The following is a 19,650-nucleotide window of genomic DNA, read 5'->3' as shown; positions in this document are numbered from 1 at the left end:
AAATCTGTATTTATCAAAATATAGATTTTAATAATGAAATATATTAAAGCTACATATATACTTGGATAAAACTCAGAATATATTACAGAAGAATAAGGTTATATTTTAGAAAATGGCATAAAGTAATTGATATAATACATTAGACATATAAGACTGTTAATACAATTCAAGACCATTTCACCATTGTTTGAGACTTCATCTTGGTTAATACCTTTTTTGCATATTTGAAAGACCCTAAAGTACAAGGTCCAACTGAGTCATATCCAGACTCCAGATTCACAGAAACTGAGATAATAAATATGTGTTATTTTAAGTGACTTAGTTTGTGGTCATAATGTTGCCTAGCAATAGAAAAATGATACCAGGGTTCCGCTAAGATGAATTAACCCTGGAAAGACCCTATTTACCTTTGCTATTTATATAAGTTCTCTGAGCTGGAAAGAATAATTAAATTGTTTAAGAATTTTAGAATTCTTAATAAATATACAAATGAGATTAGTATGTGAAAAAAAATTGAAAAATAAAAACTCAATGAGTAATAAGGTTTTACTGTAAATTCTAAATCTGAAAAATGCAAATACCAGTAATTTTAAAATAGCCAAGAGAATCAGACTGGATAGAACAAAAGTTACACTCTAGTCACAAAATATAAAAGAGGGGGGGAAAAACAATTGTCCCCACTTACTCTGTGAAAGATAGGAGGACATTGCAATCTTTACTCTCTGAGTAAATAAAAATAAATATTTTATGTATTATTGATTGTATGAATGCATGATTCATACAGGCACCCACAGCAATGGATGATTTTTCAGAGCTCCCATAATGTCATTTGATCAACATAAGAGAAAATAAATAAATGAATATTTATGTTGTCCTAGTATTTGTCAGGCAATTTGGGGCACTTTCAGACATACATACTATGAATTGTGATTATAACCTTTCTATTATAAATAAGGAAACAAGGTTTAAGAAAGTTAATGTGAAAAAGTCACATTTTGATTTTAGGGGAGGGCAGGAGTTCAAATATCTGACTATCTGACCATATATAGTTTTTTCATCAAATGTTCTCAATACACAGAGCTGGTGGTTAGCTAGTAATCACAGGCACAAATGTTCTCAATACACAGAGCTGGTGGTTAGCTAGTAATCACAAAGCTGATATTTTTTCTGATTGGTTTGGGTGGGTTTTTTTGTTTGTTTCTTTTCTGATCAGTCAGTGCCTTCACTTTACTTGTTAATAAATGTTCTAAATATCACATCTACTTCTCAAAATGCATTATTATTTAAAATATCCAGGTTAGAAATTAATACAGTTAAAAGTTTGGAAAAAATAATGTACAGCGTAGGGAAAAACATTTTTTTTCTATGGGTTTTTCAACCTGTTAAGTAAAAAGAAAGGAAGGAGTTAAGATTAGCATTCTAGAAGACAAGTGGTAAAGAGAATGGTGAGTCCTATTTCAAGTTTGAAAATAAAAGTAGAAATTGTGTTAAATATTGATAGGAAAGATTTAAGTAATGACAGATTGACATAAGTATTGTTAAACACATAGTTTTCTAAGAAAAACATTGAGTATATTTGCATGAAAATATTTAACCAAGCATTGTGAATCTTTCACTTTAAAAAGGCTCATATATACTCTTTCAAATATGTCAACTACAAATAATGAAAATTTCTTTCTCCTGATCCTCTCTCAGATATCTTTGTTGGTGAATATTAAAGGGAAATTCTTTTAGAAAGAAAAGCATACAACAGCAGAGCAAAATTATGTGGTGAGAAACCATAAATCTATAACATTTATACAGTATAAATTCATATAAAGTGCACATAACATAAAATATGAATGTAAAGTTTTTTATCTTAATAAATATTGAGTTCATAAAACATCTTTATAAAGCAAAAAAATATTATTAGGTACCTGTATCATAAAAAGTTGCAATTTTATTAGATAGAGATATTTTTTGATAAATGCAGTTAAAATTATTTTTAAGTATTTTAAATATAACCATAGCTTAAGGTCAACAATTAGTAATGGTATTTTATTCTAGAACAATTTTGCAAGTTGTCTTATTTTTTCTAAATTTATACTTCAGATATCTTTGAATTAATATTACAAAGGTCAATATATGTTATCTAAAACATAGCTAACTGTGGTTTCATTGTAACATTCCAATGTTCTTTGAATGGTGGGAAGCTTCAAGCAAGAAGTGACTCATACATACTTAGACCAATGCCTCCCACACTTTGATGTGCATATGAATCACTTGGGAATTTTGTTAAAAGACAGATTCTGATTCAGTGGGTTTGGGGTGATGCCTGAGAATGTGCAGTTGTAACAAGTTCCCAGATGATGAGGATGCTGCTAGTACATGGACCATACTTTGAGCGTAAAGGTCCTAGAGCATTTCAAGGGGTGCTTAGAGGAAAAATTTGCTTTTGCTTTTAGTTTCTAATTTTTAGCAACTCTTGAAATGAATAAACCTCAAACAGATCATGTTTAGCTGACACGACTGTGGCTTTCATGAAATTAATCTCTGACCTGATTTTTTTTTTTTTAACTGCAGTGGTGTCAACTTTTTATTAATAGGCTCTTATCCAGCAGAAAATGTCCATAGCTTCCTGGTGTGTACAAACCTAGGAAGGTGACGGACACCCATTTTAATAAGGGGCAGGTGTCCTGGTAAAAGAATCCTTTTAAGGATGTACATTTTGCTCTAGCCGGTTTAGCTCAGTGGACTGAAGGGTCTCAGGTTCCAGTCTGATCAAGGGCACATACCTAGGTTGCACGCTCCTCCCCAGCCTCACCCTGGTTGGAGCACATGCAGGAAGCAACCAATCGATGTGTTTCTCTCACATTGATATTTCTCTCTGTCTTTCCCTTTCTCTTCCACTGTCTCTAAAAATCAATAGAAAAATATCTTCTGGTGAAGATTTAAAAAAATAAAATAAAATAAAGACATACACTTTATAATCATCTAGACAGTGTGGACAATATGTATTTGATATTATGTGTAGATAACTAAGTATATAATGCAACTGTTATTGATTATAGAACAATTCACAATTTGTGTTTCAGAAATGCTCATAGAAAATAGATTAATCATACTGATAGATATATTAAGAAGGATTAAGTACTGCACAAACTACAGCCTCCTTTTTTAAGATTTGAAATTATCTTTCGGTGGAAATACAAACCAAAATGAAGTGTCTCTCTAAATTTTTCAGTTATCAGGGGTACATGTTACTAGAAAACTCCCTTTATTGGAGGGAAATTCAGCATATAGTTTTACATAGAGAATAACCTTGTCATTAATCCATTACTAATTGTCCCAATAATCAGCTCTATGACCTTGAAAAAGGAACTCCTTTTTAGCCTCAGTTTTCTTATATAGAAGGGAGGCGTACTCATTTTATTTAAAGAGTGATTTATGTAAAAATATTTTGTGGAAAATAAATTTGCAATTCTATGTCAATTTTATATGAGCCTTCTGAAAATTTGTCTCTGGGTTCATAAGAGAGATTTATAGTAACCAGACAGGCCCTGGTATATTAGTTTTCTAATGCTGCCATGACAAATTACCACAAACACAGTGGTTTACAATATCACAAATTTATTTACTATCTTACAGCTCTGTGATTCAGAAATCCAGTATGGGTTTCAAGGAGCTCTAGGGAAGAACTGGTCTCCTTGCTCTTTCCAGCTTCCAGAGGCTACTGTATTATTTAATTCAGGGCCTTTTCTCTGTCATATATATTATTGATTTCAGAAAGGAAGGGAGAAGGAAAGTTAGAAACATCCGTGATGAGAGAGAATAATCAATTGGCTGCCTATTACACGCCCCCTGGGGCTGGGGATGGAGCCAGCAACCTGGGGCATGTCCCAACTGGGAATGGAACCTTGACCTCCTGGTTCATAAGCTGATGATCAACCACTGAGCAATATCGGACAGCCCTTTTCTCCATCTTTAAAGCCAGTAATGGCTGATCAAGTGATATCACATCTTCCTCTAACCACAGTGAGGAAGGTTCTCCACTTTTAAGGACTTCTTTGATTAGAACAGGCCCACTCATATAATACAGGGTAATCTCTCTATCTCCAGGTCCTTAATTTAATCACATCCAAAAATTCCCTTTTGCATTATAAAATATCATATTTATAGGTTCTGGGGATTGATATATGGATATCTTTGGGGGGCCATTATTATGCAAACCAAAACAAATATTTTCATGTCTCTAGGCAAAATATTGTCTAGGCCTATTCAGCAGAACAAAGTACTGTGTGGATACTTACGTATTGAAAGTTGCTTCAATTCGCTGGCCCACAGCCAGGGCATCTTTTAAGAATAGTAATCAAATATAATGTCCACTCACTCTTGGAAAATGTCCAAATGGGGTAGTAATTGAGAATCTCTAATGCCAGGTGTAAACATTAATTTTTGAGCTACTGCCTATAAAGTCTCAGATAAGGGTCACTATATTTTGGGGATTACTTCTTTATCTCTAAGTAGTCCTTATTAGTCATCTCGTCCTGTTCCCTATAATACCCAGTTTATGTACCTCATGGGGCTAGGTGGATTTTTTCTGAAAAAGAAGCTGGGGTATTTCAGTAGATAGCCACTTTTGTCCATGTACAGTTTTGTCCATGCTATCCAATTTGATTGATGCATGTTCTCCATGCTGAATGTACCTTTTTAGCACAGAGCATAGTATCAAAATACACATTGATGATAGAACCATAGAATATTAAATTAAAAGAGGAGGAATGATCATTGCCAATTTTAAAAAACGCAATGATAAATGAATTTTGACGTTCTTACAATGACATACTGTACAAAAAGAAAAATAACAAACTACTGCTACATAAAATGAAATAGGTGAGCCTTATAGAGTATTGAATCAATGCATCAAGGTATAAAATAATTCATACTCTGTGATTTCAGAGAGAGAGAAAGAGAGAGAACAAAATTGGAATAACTAAGCTATATGGTTTATAGATGTGGAAGTCATGAAACTCTAATGCAAAGAAAGAAGACTGTTATCCAAAAAGTCAGAATAATTAGTATTCCCTGTGGGAAAGGTTTTGAGAAGGGGAGTCTGATTAGGAAGCAAAACTGAAGTGAGAGTCAGTTGGTGGATGGGCAGATGGAAATAGGCTCAAAGGTGATGGAAATATTGTTTCCTGATTTGGGTGTGGGTTATGTTTAGTAAATTATATATAAATGTGTGTGATGTATGCAACTTTCATTGCTTTTATTTTATGAAAATAACTTATAGAAAAATTTAAAACATTTCAAAAACTATGATGACTTGCTCTGGCTGGGTAGCTCAGTTGGTTGGAGTGTCATCCTAACACACCAAGGTTGTAGGTTCAATTCCCAGTCAGGGCACATATAAGACTCAGCCAGTGAATGCATAAATAAGTGGAATAACAAATCTCTCTCTCTCTTTCTCTCTCTCTCTTTCTCTCTCTCGTCTTTCCCCTTCTTTCTCTCTCTCTCAAAACTAATAAAACAAAAAACTGTGATGACCCACTATACATTTCTTTTAACACTGAACTGACAAGATGGCTGGTCTCCTGAAAATCAAAAATTGCCATGGTTATCTAATTCATTTTTCATGTGTAAATAGAGACTTGTGGATTTTGGCCTCATAGGTAGGTCGGTGTTATCTAACAACTTAATTTTAAGTGAGCCCCTACATGATTAGCAAACACACTTGTCATTTTGGTGGTGACTCAGAGGATTAAAAAAAAACAAACATTGGAGATGCTCTAAGTGGACATGTAGAGTTCAACATGTCCCAATAAAGGGGGAGTATCAAGTAAAGACATGTAATCCACACTCGAGTTTGTTACTGAGCTTCTATAAAACGAGGTGAGGCAATTTTGCAAAGTCCTGCCTTTCAGTTTACCCATCAGAGCTGCTTCCACCTGTGCCTCTCCTCAAATTATGCTGTCGCGTCAACTTATTAGCACAAGTACACAAAAATAAGCCATCACCTTTAGCTGGTTTTCCTCAAGGGGGAATCACGTCATTTCATTTACTTGTAAATCGCTTTGCCCCAAATTTCCTTAAGATTATTGTCTTTTTTTTTCTTTCAACTATAGAATTATAAATAGAAAATCAAAGTAGCCAAACATAATCACATTTCAGTAAAGATTATATTCGATTCCAGAAAACTCTAATCACTGGACTAGATGGCTATCATTAATATACTGATTCTTAGTTGGTAACTGACAGGAGGGTTTTAAAAACACATTCTCACTTATAGAAATCCCTTATTTTTACTTAAAAAGAATCTTCTGTGTAAGATTAGAAGATAACTAAACCAGGAGTTTCTCAGAGTTGAGCATAGTTGGTCACTAACTGGGATGTAGATTAGCATTCCTTTAGGAAAATGTGTGGGATTGAGGAGTCAGCATTGAGGTGATAGGTGTGCTGCATGTGAATTATACTGCAATGTCTAGAAAGACCTTTCTGACAAATTCTCCTGCCCCAAATGCCAATAAAATGTGTCCCCTCTGCCTCTGATTCCTCAACATAGAGCAAGAGGCCAAAATATAAATTTAGTGAAAACATATCAAATAACTATTTGTTAAATAAATTAACCTAGAACTTCCAGGGTCTCGGGGTGTTGATGAAATTGAATTATCTGCATTTCCTTTCTGTTCCTGTCCTTTTACTTAGAAATATCCTTCAAGTTCTAACTTAAGTTTTTCTTCTTTATGAGAATCACTCATCAACCAAGTTCATCTATTTTAATATTCCTATATTTCTCTGATAATACCTCATAACAGTTTATTTATTTGTTACATATCAGCCCATTCTTTAGTTGTTTCATGTGTGTACATGTCTACTATGCTTGAGTGGTGAGAAACCAAGGATTCTATCTCACAATTTTTAGATATAACTAGAGGCCCAATGCATGAAAATTCATGCAACAACAGGCCTTCCTTCCCCTGGCTGCCAGCACCCAGCACCGGCTTCCTTCCTCAGGCCCTCCCAGCAGGCACCCAGGACCAGGGTCTGCTTCCCTCCAGCCCAGGCTTCATCCAGAATGACTTCTGGAAGGAAGTCCAGAACAATGTATGGTCTAATTAGCATATTACCCTTTTATTATTATAGATTTTAACTGTTACTGCTTTTAAAAAACTTGGAACTTCTTAGGAAACAACCTTGTATCATATAGTTATTCATGCAATTATTTCATCTCTCCTGAAGATTACATTTGTATGTATTTCACATTTCAAGGACATCTTGACAAGACCACTAGTCTGTTACACTGGTTCTCATAGTAAGAACTTAGAACAACACTGACCATAGAGTTAGTTTTTATTTAAAAAACAATTTCTCATTATTAATGTGAATAAGCTTATTTAATGAGTATCTATCTGACTATTATTTTATCATTTCTTATTTTTTGATATTTTTAGTGATTTCAGAGAAGGAGGGAGAGGAAAAAGAGACAGAAATATCAATGATGAGAAAGAATCATTGATTGGCTGCCTCCTGCATGCCCCGCACAGGGGATCAGCCCGCAACCAAGGCATATGCCCTGATCTGGAATGGCACTGTGACCTCCTGCTTCATAGATTGACACTCAACCACTGAGCCATGCCAGCTGGGCTCATTTCTTTATGCATTAGAAGTGGTGCTCCATAAATACAAATTAAGCTTAAAATAGAGTATTTGGGAATAAAAAGCAACAATGGAAATACAGATAATGGGAAAACTATATAGGTGGGGGAAGGAAAAAGCTAAAGATCACAATAAACAACCAATTCAAAATAAATGAAGACTGTTAGACATCCAACCTTTTCGATATTATAGCAATAGGATGCCTTAAAAAGAGTATTTAAACCAGGATTTTTACCCAATTTCATAGCCAGGGAACTCTGTACATTGGTCATTTGAGGGCTTCATCTAGCAGACCTATCCCCTACAACCTCTCTTTTTTCTTCATTTCTACATCGATCCAACCTACCCTTAATCTCCTCATTCTTTGTCCAGCCATTTACCTCCCCAATAATGGCATGTGCAATGCAGATGAACAGAGACAATGATAGGGCATTCTTTATCATCCTAAAACTAGTTCCAGTGAGTTTCAATGTGCTCACTAATTATAAAATTTATGAACGATAGCATGACTTTACTCAACTAAATTAAAGACCCATCATTAATAAATCCAACTGTAGTCATGTTTTAAAATCTGTGCAGTCTTAATTTTCCTGGTCTTTTTTCCCCTTGTTTTTCAACCTACTACATTAGAGTCAGAGACCTTGTGTTATTCATCTTCATGTCCCCATTGTCTGGCACTCAGCCGAGTACATAATAGGTGCTAAAATATTGATTACAACTGAAACTCTGACGTGACCTCCTGCTTTATAAGTCTGTTTATAGGTTGGCAAGTAATACCTTAGAATCTAAAATTGTGTTATATTTCAAATTGACTTATTTTGTTTATTTGCTTTTCCCTGAACGGCAGCATCTAATACTTCTGCAGACTTATATTCACAAACGTGTCTTTCTTTACCATACTAAGATAACTGGAAGATTCTATAGTACACTCTTTTTTCTCCCAGGCCATTGTACGCAAGTCAAACAGGAATAACCAGGGACAAAAATAATAGCTCCAGCACTGAAGGTCAAAGACGCAACACTTGGTATTTACCATTTCTGCCTTGACATTGTATCAAATGTCTACCACAGAAATTCTTTTGATCACATGATGATTTTATTTTAAAAGGTCACAATAATTTTTTTTCCAAGGAAACCTTGCTAAAAATGTATTTTCAAAGTTTAAATAAGTGGGAGCTGATTTTCTCACATTCAATGTGCTAAAAGACCTTTTTTAAAAGTATGTTCTAAATATTAAGTGCTTTTCCTTTCTTCCGTGTGTCTCAACATTTCAGTAAACTGTGGTGGAGAGAACAATGCAGCAAAGGAGTTTCGAAGGTAAAAACCAGTGCATTGCAATGAGCTATAGCCTCCTGCCTTCTGAATAAAACCAGATTCCCCTTATCAAAAGCAGGCTGCTGAATAGAAATGAAGTTTGTTCTTGTAGGTTACAACATTGTATCTTTAACTTTTAAGTGAAGACCACATGCCCCAGCCTCTGTCATAGCTACCAAATTAGAAAATACTTAAGCCATATATATTTAAATGTGGTGTTTAAGTACATTGTGAGGTGGGCTCTGTGGTTTATCAGGAAACAGCTCATTTACATTCCAAAGGATCTCTCAAAATCCTAAATTCTGGGTCCCTTTGACAGCTAGTTTCAGCAAAGAGGTGGGGAAGGTTTGATGTTTAGAGAGCATGATTTGTACAGCGAGAAGGAGAACTTGACTCATTACACATATGCCAACAATATTCTTTTTAACTTCCTTTGAAGATGAAAAAATACTAGATTTTTGTGTTTGAAAGTTCAGCTATCTCTGAATAACCCTCGCTTGGGGCAATACATGTTTATGTGGCACTCAAGCAAACATTTCCTAACAGAAATTGTGCACTTCACTCAGATTATGCACAGAAAATCTGAATTGAGGATAGCAAAGAACTTAACTTTCACAAATCTCCCTAGAATTCAAAGATGAACACAACCTAAACTCTATAAACTTATGGTCATTGTAAGATATTAATGCATAGTTTCCAAATAAAGGTTTTCGCCTCACTTACAGGTTTTAAATTGCGTTTCTAAATATATTCTTTTTTATTTGAAGAAAGAAAAGAAAATACTGTTTAAACTCCATGACTATAAAACCAAAAGCTTAACAGAAAAATCTTAGCCATCTATGCATTCTCTTTTCAAATTGATATATTCAACCCAAAGGTCAATGTAGACGATTTAAAACTTGCTTAGTTGCACCATTTTATGTTTCTCTCATATTAAATATTGTTAACCGATTAAAAATTAATGCAAACAGTATTGGAGGCTTTAAATCTCTAAGTATTCCTATGCCCTTGGAATAACTGAATAGGCTCAATTCATTTTGCATTGTAAAAGTAGCATGATTTTTAAATTATAGTCACTACGATGACCAAAAATAAATAAGACAAAACAAAAAGCACTTAAGGTGGCAAACAGAACATTTTCTTTAGGTACGTGGGGGGGGAGGGAGCTGCGAGGGGGGAAGGCTGCAAGGGGGGGAGGGGGGCAGGGGAGTGGAGAGTCACTATTACAAATAAAAAAAAAAGCTACAACAAAAAGATTCTTAATGGAACCCAGCTAGGAATAACACTAGAAATATATATTTTCTGTTCACTTTCACTGCAGATTTTGCACCACAGACGCTTTGCACAATTAAAACAATGTAAACTTAATTTTACCAACTAGCAAGATCTTATAAAAAGTTGAAAAAAAAAATTATCTGGCCATGTGACACACAATTAACCACGATTCACCCACTAGATTCCAGCCTGGCCCCATGAGGCTCCCCTATCCTCCCCAGACCACATATGGTTAAGTATTGTAGTAGGCTAAATGCTTGAACCCAGATTTTTTACTTGAAACCCCTCTGTCACTCTCCCTTTAATTATTTTAATGCTGCCTTCTTTCAGCTCTGCATTACTTTTTCTCTCTGGTTTCCAATGAACTCTATCGCCCACTGATTTTCACAATCTGCTTTCTTCACTTTTTCTAAATTCAACTTGAACAGTACGGAAGGTCAAGTAGTTTTAAGTCAGACAGATCAGGTTTATGTGATGTCTGCCTTGTAGATTTTCAGAGTTTCTGTGATATTTAAAAGAGACATTGATGTAAGACCTTGGCCCTTAATGCCCTGTCAATAAAGAGATGTTTCGGACCGTAGGGTTTCTGAGAATTGTTTTACTTGCATCATAGTGGCTCCTTAGGTTTTTAAGTCCTTAGATTTTCACATGGACCCTCTCAAAATAACCTGTTACTAATTAATGCCTCTAATTAATGTCACTGATAATTTGGAAAAAAATTATATTAAACTAACCTCCACATTCCCATATTATAATGACTATACTTAAAAGTCAGCATTTCCTTGTCTGCCATTATAAATGTAATGTACATTTCTGGACTCCTCTAATATTAGTATATTTGGTTTTTATTTCAATAACAACAGACTGTTCACTTTAGAGAGTAATTTGTACTTATTAATAAACTAGAGGCCTGGTGCAGGAATTTGTGCACGAGGGCCCTCAGCCTGGCCTGCAGGATTGGGCCGACACCAGCTCTCTGACATCCCTTAGGGGGTCCCAGAATTTGAGAGGGCGCAGGCCAGGCCAAGGACCCCACCTGTGCATGATCACAGCCAGGGAGAGATGCGGGAGGTTGGCCAGCCAGGGAGGGACCACAGGAGGTTTCTAGGGCATGTTCAGCCCATCTCACTCAGTCCCTACTGGCCAGACTCCAAAAGCAAGCTAACCTACCAGTCAGAGCGTCATCCCCCTGGTGGTCAGTGCATGTCATAGTGAGTGGTTGAGCTGCCTTAGCATATCATTAGCATATTATGCTTTGATTGGTTGAATGGATGACCGGATGACTGGACACTTAGCATATTAGGCTTTTATTATATAGGATTTGGTGGTCAGTGAATTCATTTACCAATGTGTGTGTGGTGTGTGTGTGTGTGTGTGTGTGTGTGTGTGTGTTACAAAAATGTATTCCTATTAATTTATTTACTTTACTAAAAGCATTATCTCTGTTTTTCTTTCTAATTCTTTATTAATGGGAGGCTTAAATATTCACAAAAGTAGACAGAATATTGTAATGAAACCCCAAATACCCATCACCAGTCAAAATATAATCAACTCCTGGCTAATTCTATACTCACAATTCTACCTATATTCCTCTCTTGCATATTATATAGAAGTACATTTCAAACATTATATCAGCTTATCAGTATATATTTTAATATGATCTTCAAATATGTATTAAAGCACAACCGGGATATGTTTATTACATTAAAATATAATATATTTACTAATATCTATCTAATATCCAAAGTGTGTCAAATTTACAATTATTTCATTATAATTTTTAAGGTTTTTGAATCCTGACCCAATAAGCATACACATTGTGATCGGTTGCTCTATTTTTAAATCTTTTATGCTATAAGCTTCATTGGCATCTCTTTTTTGTTCCTAATAACTTATTTGAAGGAACTGGGTTGTTTGTACTGTAGAGGTTCCCATACTCTAGATTTTTTTGACTTTATGTTATGGTATGGTTTATAGCATATTCTGCATCTCTCTGTTTCTTGAACATTGAAGGCTATATTTTTTATTGTTCTTTTCTTTTTCTCTCCTTTTTTGATTTTGTTAGTCCGCACTATCATTTTAATGGTTGGTTAGGTTTTGCCCTATATTTTGTTAACAGCTTGCCTTATTGTAGTTTCCAGACTTTTATCCAAAGGCATTTTTCTCTAGTGGTACACAATAGTAAAAGAATTCTAACCTTGCATTTAAATGGCCTATACACACATCTTTTCCTTTAACTGTGCTTCTTACCATCATGATTCTCCTCCAACTATACTGACTTATTAATTTTGACTTTAAAACGTGTTCCTGCATCTAAAAATAATATCCTGTGGTCTATTGCTTTTCATGGAAAGGAGAACATACCGGGAAATAATTAAACTTGAACCTAGTGCTTGATTCTCTTTCTCCTCCTCCCACCCACAAGTCATCTCCACTTAGGCCAGAGTAGCTGCTCTTGGTGTTCGTCAGATAAATACAGATATGTAAGTTGGATCTCTTTCTTCTTTTAATTTTACTATCTGTTGCTGTAAATGATATAACTTCTGTACATAGTTGTTAAGTAGTTTAGCTATGAATTATTTATCTTTTCCTTGAGAGCAACAATGGGTCCTCCTGTGCTACAGGTTCTGTCAAAGCAGTGCATTGTGCAACATAAAAACCCTCTCATAGGTTTGTGCAGTGAAATATGCAGTGAAATACACTTGAACTAATAGTAAGAAAAGAATTGTATACATAGTACAATAGCCTTTCTCCTGAATCCTGAAATTATATAGTAGTTTAGAAGTTGAATGATATAACTTATAACTTTATAAAAAAGAATTTTTCTCAACCAAGTGTTCTAGTAATGTTAAGTTAATTATATATATAGGATTTCTACCAACAGAAATCCATTCTCTAAATATTTTATTTCTTGCTATTTTGGAGGTCTTTAGACCAAACGAACACAATTAGATAAATATTACTGTAAATAATAATTTGTTTATGTATTACTTAACTGGCAATTTGAAAACATTACATATTTTTTCAACTTTTTTTTAAAAATCTCCATCTTTTTAATTTATTAATAATTAAATGTCATTTTATTAACAAAACACTCAAAATATATTTTGCATAGTGATGCATACTGTCAAATAGATGCTGACATTGGTAGATGAAAATTCATATGGACCTCAGAAGGGAAACTAACTTTGGCACTTGTCTAGGAATAAGTGAGCCTCTGCAAACAAGACAGGTTATTTATAGTGTTAAAACTTAGTGTTGTTTGACTCTGATCCAGTCTGTGGCTGGCTCTAACCTACCCAAAGTAGCATTGGCCAAACCAGAACAGGGACCTAGTGTAGGCCCCTATCAACCTCCAAATTAATACCAGGCTAATTATTAGTATTACACAGCAAGAGGAAGCATTCAACATGACTTTGGGATCAGAGATGTGGTTGTGAATTCTAGCTTCATCATATCTCGCTGTATGAATTCAGGCAAATTTCTAACCTCTATAAAACTCAGGTTCCTATTCTATAAATAGCAATAATTAAGTCTCTGTCTCATTTGGTTGTCCTGAGGATTAATTGATCATAAAGTAAGCTTAACACTGTGCTTGACATATCCCTTCTGAATAAATGTGAAGTGTTATCATTGTAATTATAATTATCTTTATTAATTTATCAAGGCCAGAATCAAAAGATGTTGTTTGCCTAAAGTCCTTTGGTGTTCAACTTGGTCCTAGCTCTGGTCACTCTATTGCTCTGTTCCTGAAAGACAATTCCATACCTTGCATTACTTCCTTTCGTTTGTCAGATGAAGTCATCCAGCTTGGAACATGCAGTGGAAATCTACGGGAAGAACTGGGTAAGGTTTAGAGACATGCCCTGCATTATGGTTGAATAAGCTCTGGGCTATGCCAAAGGAGAGAAGTATATCCTCAGACCATGGAGAGTCATATAGCTGTAGGAACCTCAGTTTTTCAAAATTTGAGGTGAGGACAGTGAACTAAAACTCTGTAAGGGGCTACTGAGCTCTGAACTTCTTAAGTACTATGATGTGCTTGCTTTCTCTGTGATAAACAGATCAGAAGAGTAATCAGTAGATGTCATAGGCTACTAATGCGTGTTTACATTTTAGTAATGTGTCCAAAAGTGGTGCAAAAGAAATATAGCAGGTGAGAGGAGAGAATATCTCAGGTTGTACCAAGGCCCTGTAGAAAAGCACACCTCCAAAGAAAGGCTAGATGAGACGCAAAAGGTGAGAATCATGAAGACAAGAAGAAAAGTGTCTGGTAGAAACAGTGTGCAAGAAACTTTAGATCACCACTGAGAACGACCGAAGTGCTAACCTTAAAAGTGAAGCCCTGATTTGGCAGTCTAATTATTATTTGAGAAATATGACTAATAAATCATTCCAGAAAACGATAAGAGCACATAATGGATGTTCAGATGACATAGGTCCTATGAACTGCTAAAGCCGGGGAGTAGGCAATGACCTATCACCCAGGAACTAGGTGACATTTTTGCATTTTTAATTTATTTCTAATTCAATGATTTTTTAATGGGTGACTCCAGGAGGTCTTCCAAGAACACTTTAAACTCTCCCACAGGGAGAACATAGAAAAGTTCTATTTCATCTTGAAGAATTCTCCTGTAAAATGTCTTATCAATTAAGTGCAAAGGTCTACAGAGCATAATCTGCAGACAAGCCAAAAATGTTTTGGCCAAGTGACCTCCTGATTTAGCTGGCAGTCCTGTGCAGAGGTAGAGAAATATATTCATAGGTATCTTAGCAACATGTGCAGGGCTAAGCAAGAAGTTTTTATAGACAGCACTCTTTAAGACAAACCAAAGGCTGTGTGACTCAGAATATGTAAGGAAGAGGAAAAAATGCTGTTTATATATAGTTAGAAAATTCTCAACTAAAATGGGTGAAGTGTAAACCTGATATTCTTTCACAGAAAAGAGAAAACACAAAATAGATTTCAGGGTACAAGCTTCTAATCTTGGCAATACTGTGGTCTAGAAGTCACCAAACATCTGAGCTACCGTTTCTATTTCTGCCAAATGGAGATAATAATGCTGACTTCATTGAGTTGTGTGAGGTTTAAATAAGTTTAAAGCCCTGAGCAATTGTTTTTGTTAATCTGGGGTATCAGACTAAATGTCTCAATGGAAAGTACAGGTAAGATATTTCTCCTTATCAATACAGAAAAATCTCCAACTCTGAAGTCACTATGTGTCCATCGAACTGTCTATCCACAGAGCCAAAACCTCAAGTTTTATTTTTTAGTTGTCTGATTAAAAACAAACCAACACAGCATTAAACTTGGAAGCTTTGAGAGCACCACCTGTCTGATTTTCTTACAGCTGTCAGAAGCAAATTTTAGATCCACCTCCCAAATTTTTACACCAACTAGAACCGGATTGTGTCTGTGTGTTCAACATGCTTTAGTTGTTTTAAAGGGACTTTTTATCTTAAGATATAAAAACACATTTGTATATTTACATCTAAACATACATTTTACATATAATACATATGTAAAACAATTATTAGCATGATAAAATAATTAAACATTATATGCCTTACTTGTAGTATGCACTTTTTCAGAATAAGTATTGAAATGAAATATTTGTTTTAATATAAAGATAGAATTAATCATTCAAGGGGGAAGAAACATAAGTGACTAAAAAGAATCAGAATACAGCCAATTTTTAAATTGCTTTATTTTGGAAATCACATTGATCTATAGTGATTTTCTGTAATTCCAAACCTTGTCTTTAGTAAAATATAAAAAAATTTTGAAGGAAAACGTATGTCTTAAGTAGTATACAAATCTGTATGTATGTGCATTTATATACTGCAGTTAGAAAGGAAAAATAAATTAAGATCTCTATTTTAAAATAGCTGTAAGCAAAATGCTCAAATTCATTTTTCTAAGTTGAAACACAAAATACAATGTTTTAAGTTCATTGTGGTCTCCATGCTTGCAAGCCTTGTATTTTTGCTAGGTGACATATCAGCTATGTTACATGGCCATGGCTATTTATAGAGGTGTGGGTGACACTAGTAACTAGTGGGGCCTTTGGCACAGCAGAAAAGTTTCCACACGCAAAATTCCCGAGAAACCTCTTCCCAGTCCCCCAACACACAGATCTGCCTGCCTCTCAGCTCCCAAATCCACTTCTCCGATCCCGTATTGTGTCACCTGATCAAAACAATAAACTAAAAACAACATTTTAAGTCGGCACATTGACTGTCAATTTCTATTTGGTATTCTAGTTGATACTATTGGAAAATGGTAGCGGTACCTTCGGCAGTGATCTCAGTCATGGTGGTTCCAGAGAGGAGAAGGCAGGCCAAAAGTCCTGGGCTAGTGGCACTTTGCAGAATACTTTCGGATTCAAGAACTCTGCTGGGGGCGTTCTGGGTGAAGAGTGAGGGCTCTTGGTTTTCCTGGCTGTTCCTGCTGCTCCTTTGTTGTCTTCTTGAACTTGTCTCTTCTCTGCAGAGTTCTCCCCCTGGAAACAACCTGAGCCCTTTCCAAGCAGCACTTGTGGCTCAGGCAGGAGTATCAGCTTCGAATAAAAATAGCCTCATCTTCCTAGGACTAGTCAGTACTTTTTTTTTTTTTTTTTTTTTGGCATTGGGAAACACACACAGACACACACACACACACACACACACACACACACACACACACCAGCTCCCAGCCCCAAATAGAGATAGGCAATAAAAAAAAATAATAATAAAGAAATAAGGGAAGAAGGAAAAGGGGACTAAAAGGTATTGCGTAATCCCTCACAGTTTTCCTAAGATAATTACAGTTCTTGGGGTCTACATCTGAAAACATGAAATAAAGAGTTGAACGTAATCTTATCCATGATAACTCAGATTTATTCTTAGTGCCCTTAATGCTCAGAACATTCCTCTTCCCCTTATTTGGTGTGGGGAGGGTCCTGCAATGTCTAGCAGAGGCAAAGGGGAGGGTAGTCTTAAGTCATTTTCTCCACCTGGATTCCCTATTAGTTTAAATCCACTGAGCAAGTGCAGTTATTTATATAGCGCTACACTTAAAGTTGCAACTATTAAATCCTGAAGCTTCCTCGTAGGAGACTAAGACTATCCAAACACTAGTCAATAAGAAATACGTAATATGAACTTATATTAACATCTGAGAACAGATGAATTACTCAATTTTTTTGTTCACTTTAATATTTATTAAAACAAAGTATCTGAACTTATGTATGTAATAAAAGAAAGGGAAGATGACACAAAATTTAGAAATCTATTTAGTAAAATATTTCTGCTTTTCCCTACCTCAACTTCAAGAAAAATAAAATAAATTAATGATCATAGTTGCTAACAATTAGCCAGACTGGCTGATTAATATTTCATCTTTCTACTCCTAGTCCATTGTTAATGAGCAGAGAAATATTAAATGGTTGGTGGTTGGTAGGAGGAGAATCAAAAGGCATTGATAATCACAAATTCTAGGCAAATTTGTGAATAATCAAGGCCTGACTATCCTTATCTTTTATTTTAGTCTTTCAACCTAAGAAATGTTTGTAGTTTAAACTTTTAGCCTTAACTTTCTGCCTTAGGTTGTCAGAATCTCTTGAATTTATATGGTATCTTAAGAGATCATAAGGAAAAGTCACGGGTGTTGTTTTAATATTTGAGATTCCGAAAAGCGCTGCACAAGGTATTTCCATAGACCATGACCTCCTCCATCTATGTCAGCAGATCTATATTTGCTGCCCACTTCCTTGCACACTGGGGAGTGTTCCTATACCGGCCCAAGAAAAACATAACTAAGTACACATTCTCAACTCACAAAAGAGGAAGTCATTCCAGTTACACTCATGATTTTATGTAAGATCCTCCACTCACAACCGGGCTTGGAGGCTTTTGACGCTAAGTCTGACACGTTGCCACGAGGAAAGACTTTATTGCGGACACTGCCATTTGCAGGGGAAAGGGATCCTTACTAATTAGGCCCACCAGGAGCTGAGAAGACACAAGCTCCTTCCAGCACCCTCAGGGAAACATGGGTTGGTGTCCACTTTCTATGGCGGGGAGGATGTAGCCTAAAAGCACAACTCGACTCAGTTGGCCCCCAAGGCCATCTCTATTCATCTCCACAGTGCTTCCATTTTAAGAAAGATAGTGCTTCCATATTCATTTGTCAGAAACTTTCATAGTCTTTCACTGCATTCACTGAAGAGCTAATAAATTCTATGTAACTCATTATGAATTTACATGGGTCAGAGTCTAAATAGAATTAGCTAACTCAGAGGGGGAAACACACACACACACACACACACACACACACACAATCTCAAACTCTTATTTAATCAAAGTTGAAATAAGACTACAGAGCAAGATAACTAAATCCCCAGTATTTGATGGTACTCTTAAATTCCCAATCACTAATTTTATGTTATACATACTAGGGGAAAAAAGAAGAGTAAAAAAGTGTTCTAACCAATTAACATGTTTGCAGGAAAATCAGTTTTATAAAACACACCTGTTGGATGGGTTGAAAATCTTATTAGATGTTAAAAAATCGGTATGTTTCTCATCTTGGAAAGTTATTGGAACTCTTTCAAGTTCTTTTAAACTCAATTCATAAGACATACCTTTGAGTTTCAAATGGAACTCTGTGAAGTTTTTCAAAACCAAGCAATTGACATTCTTCTAAGGATATACACCGCGCTCTTCCACACTCAAAGAATAACACATTAGGAAAAAATACATTTGCCTTTCTTCATTTTTTGTCTATATTTTTAAGAGGTAGTCATTTTGAAGAGACTTTTCCAGTTCATTGCACTCTTTCAACATGACCTGAAAGTAATGCTTATCTCTTTTCAGCTATGATGTACTCTCTTATGTTCCATTTCTGTAAGATTGGCACTGGTAGATTTATATTGGTTTTGCATACAGGAATAACTGTTTGTGAAATTGAGGGTCCTTATGACTAGGATTAAATTTACCATTGAATCCTAGCTCTAGATATCACTATAGATAGATAGATAGATAGATAGATAGATAGATAGATAGATAGACAGATAGATAAATATAGATAGATATTCCTAAGAGATCTAGCCTTTCCCCTAGATAACCAGCAAACTCAGAGGCAGCAGACAATAGCCCGGACCTGACTAATAATCACAAGGACTGAACCTCTGGCAGGCTAAAGATAGCATCTTGACCTAAGTTCTGTTTCAGGTCCTCAGATCTAAGGTGAAGCAACCCCGGGCTACCTCGTCCTGAGACCAGACAAAGGGTTGTAGGACAAGACCTCAGAGCTATCTTCAAGATCTGAAGAAATGAATTACCTTACCTCCCCAATCAGCTTGCAGCAGCACCCTGAAACCCTAAGCCATGGTGTTCTGCAATTCTGCCCTATATAATCTGTTACCTTCTCACCAGCCATCAGGA

The 19,650-nt window shown here is 35.5% G+C and overlaps 1 protein-coding gene across 14 annotated transcripts in view; it reads right to left on the bottom strand.

Annotated features, from left to right (window-relative positions):
• Nucleotides 1–17,098, bottom strand: part of TRDN (triadin) — a 241,099-nt gene extending 224,001 nt beyond the window's left edge. For all 14 annotated transcript variants that reach the window (XR_014795499.1, XR_014795500.1, XM_084889625.1 and 11 more), the window contains exon 1: nt 16,518–17,098. Coding sequence is in view for 12 of the 14 variants with exons in the window: in XM_084889625.1 (XP_084745751.1) it covers nt 16,518–16,539 (22 nt within the window). In the remaining 2 variants the exon portion in view is untranslated. The remainder of the gene's footprint in view (nt 1–16,517) is intronic.
• Between the last annotated feature and the right edge of the window lie 2,552 nt (nt 17,099–19,650).

The sequence above is a fragment of the Pipistrellus hanaki genome (genome assembly GCF_964339955.1).
Source record: "Pipistrellus hanaki genome assembly, chromosome: 7".
NCBI classification, from domain to species: domain Eukaryota; kingdom Metazoa; phylum Chordata; class Mammalia; order Chiroptera; family Vespertilionidae; genus Pipistrellus; species Pipistrellus hanaki.
The sequence above is the reverse complement of the archived record's forward strand: the minus strand, read 5'-3'. Positions and strand labels throughout refer to the sequence as shown.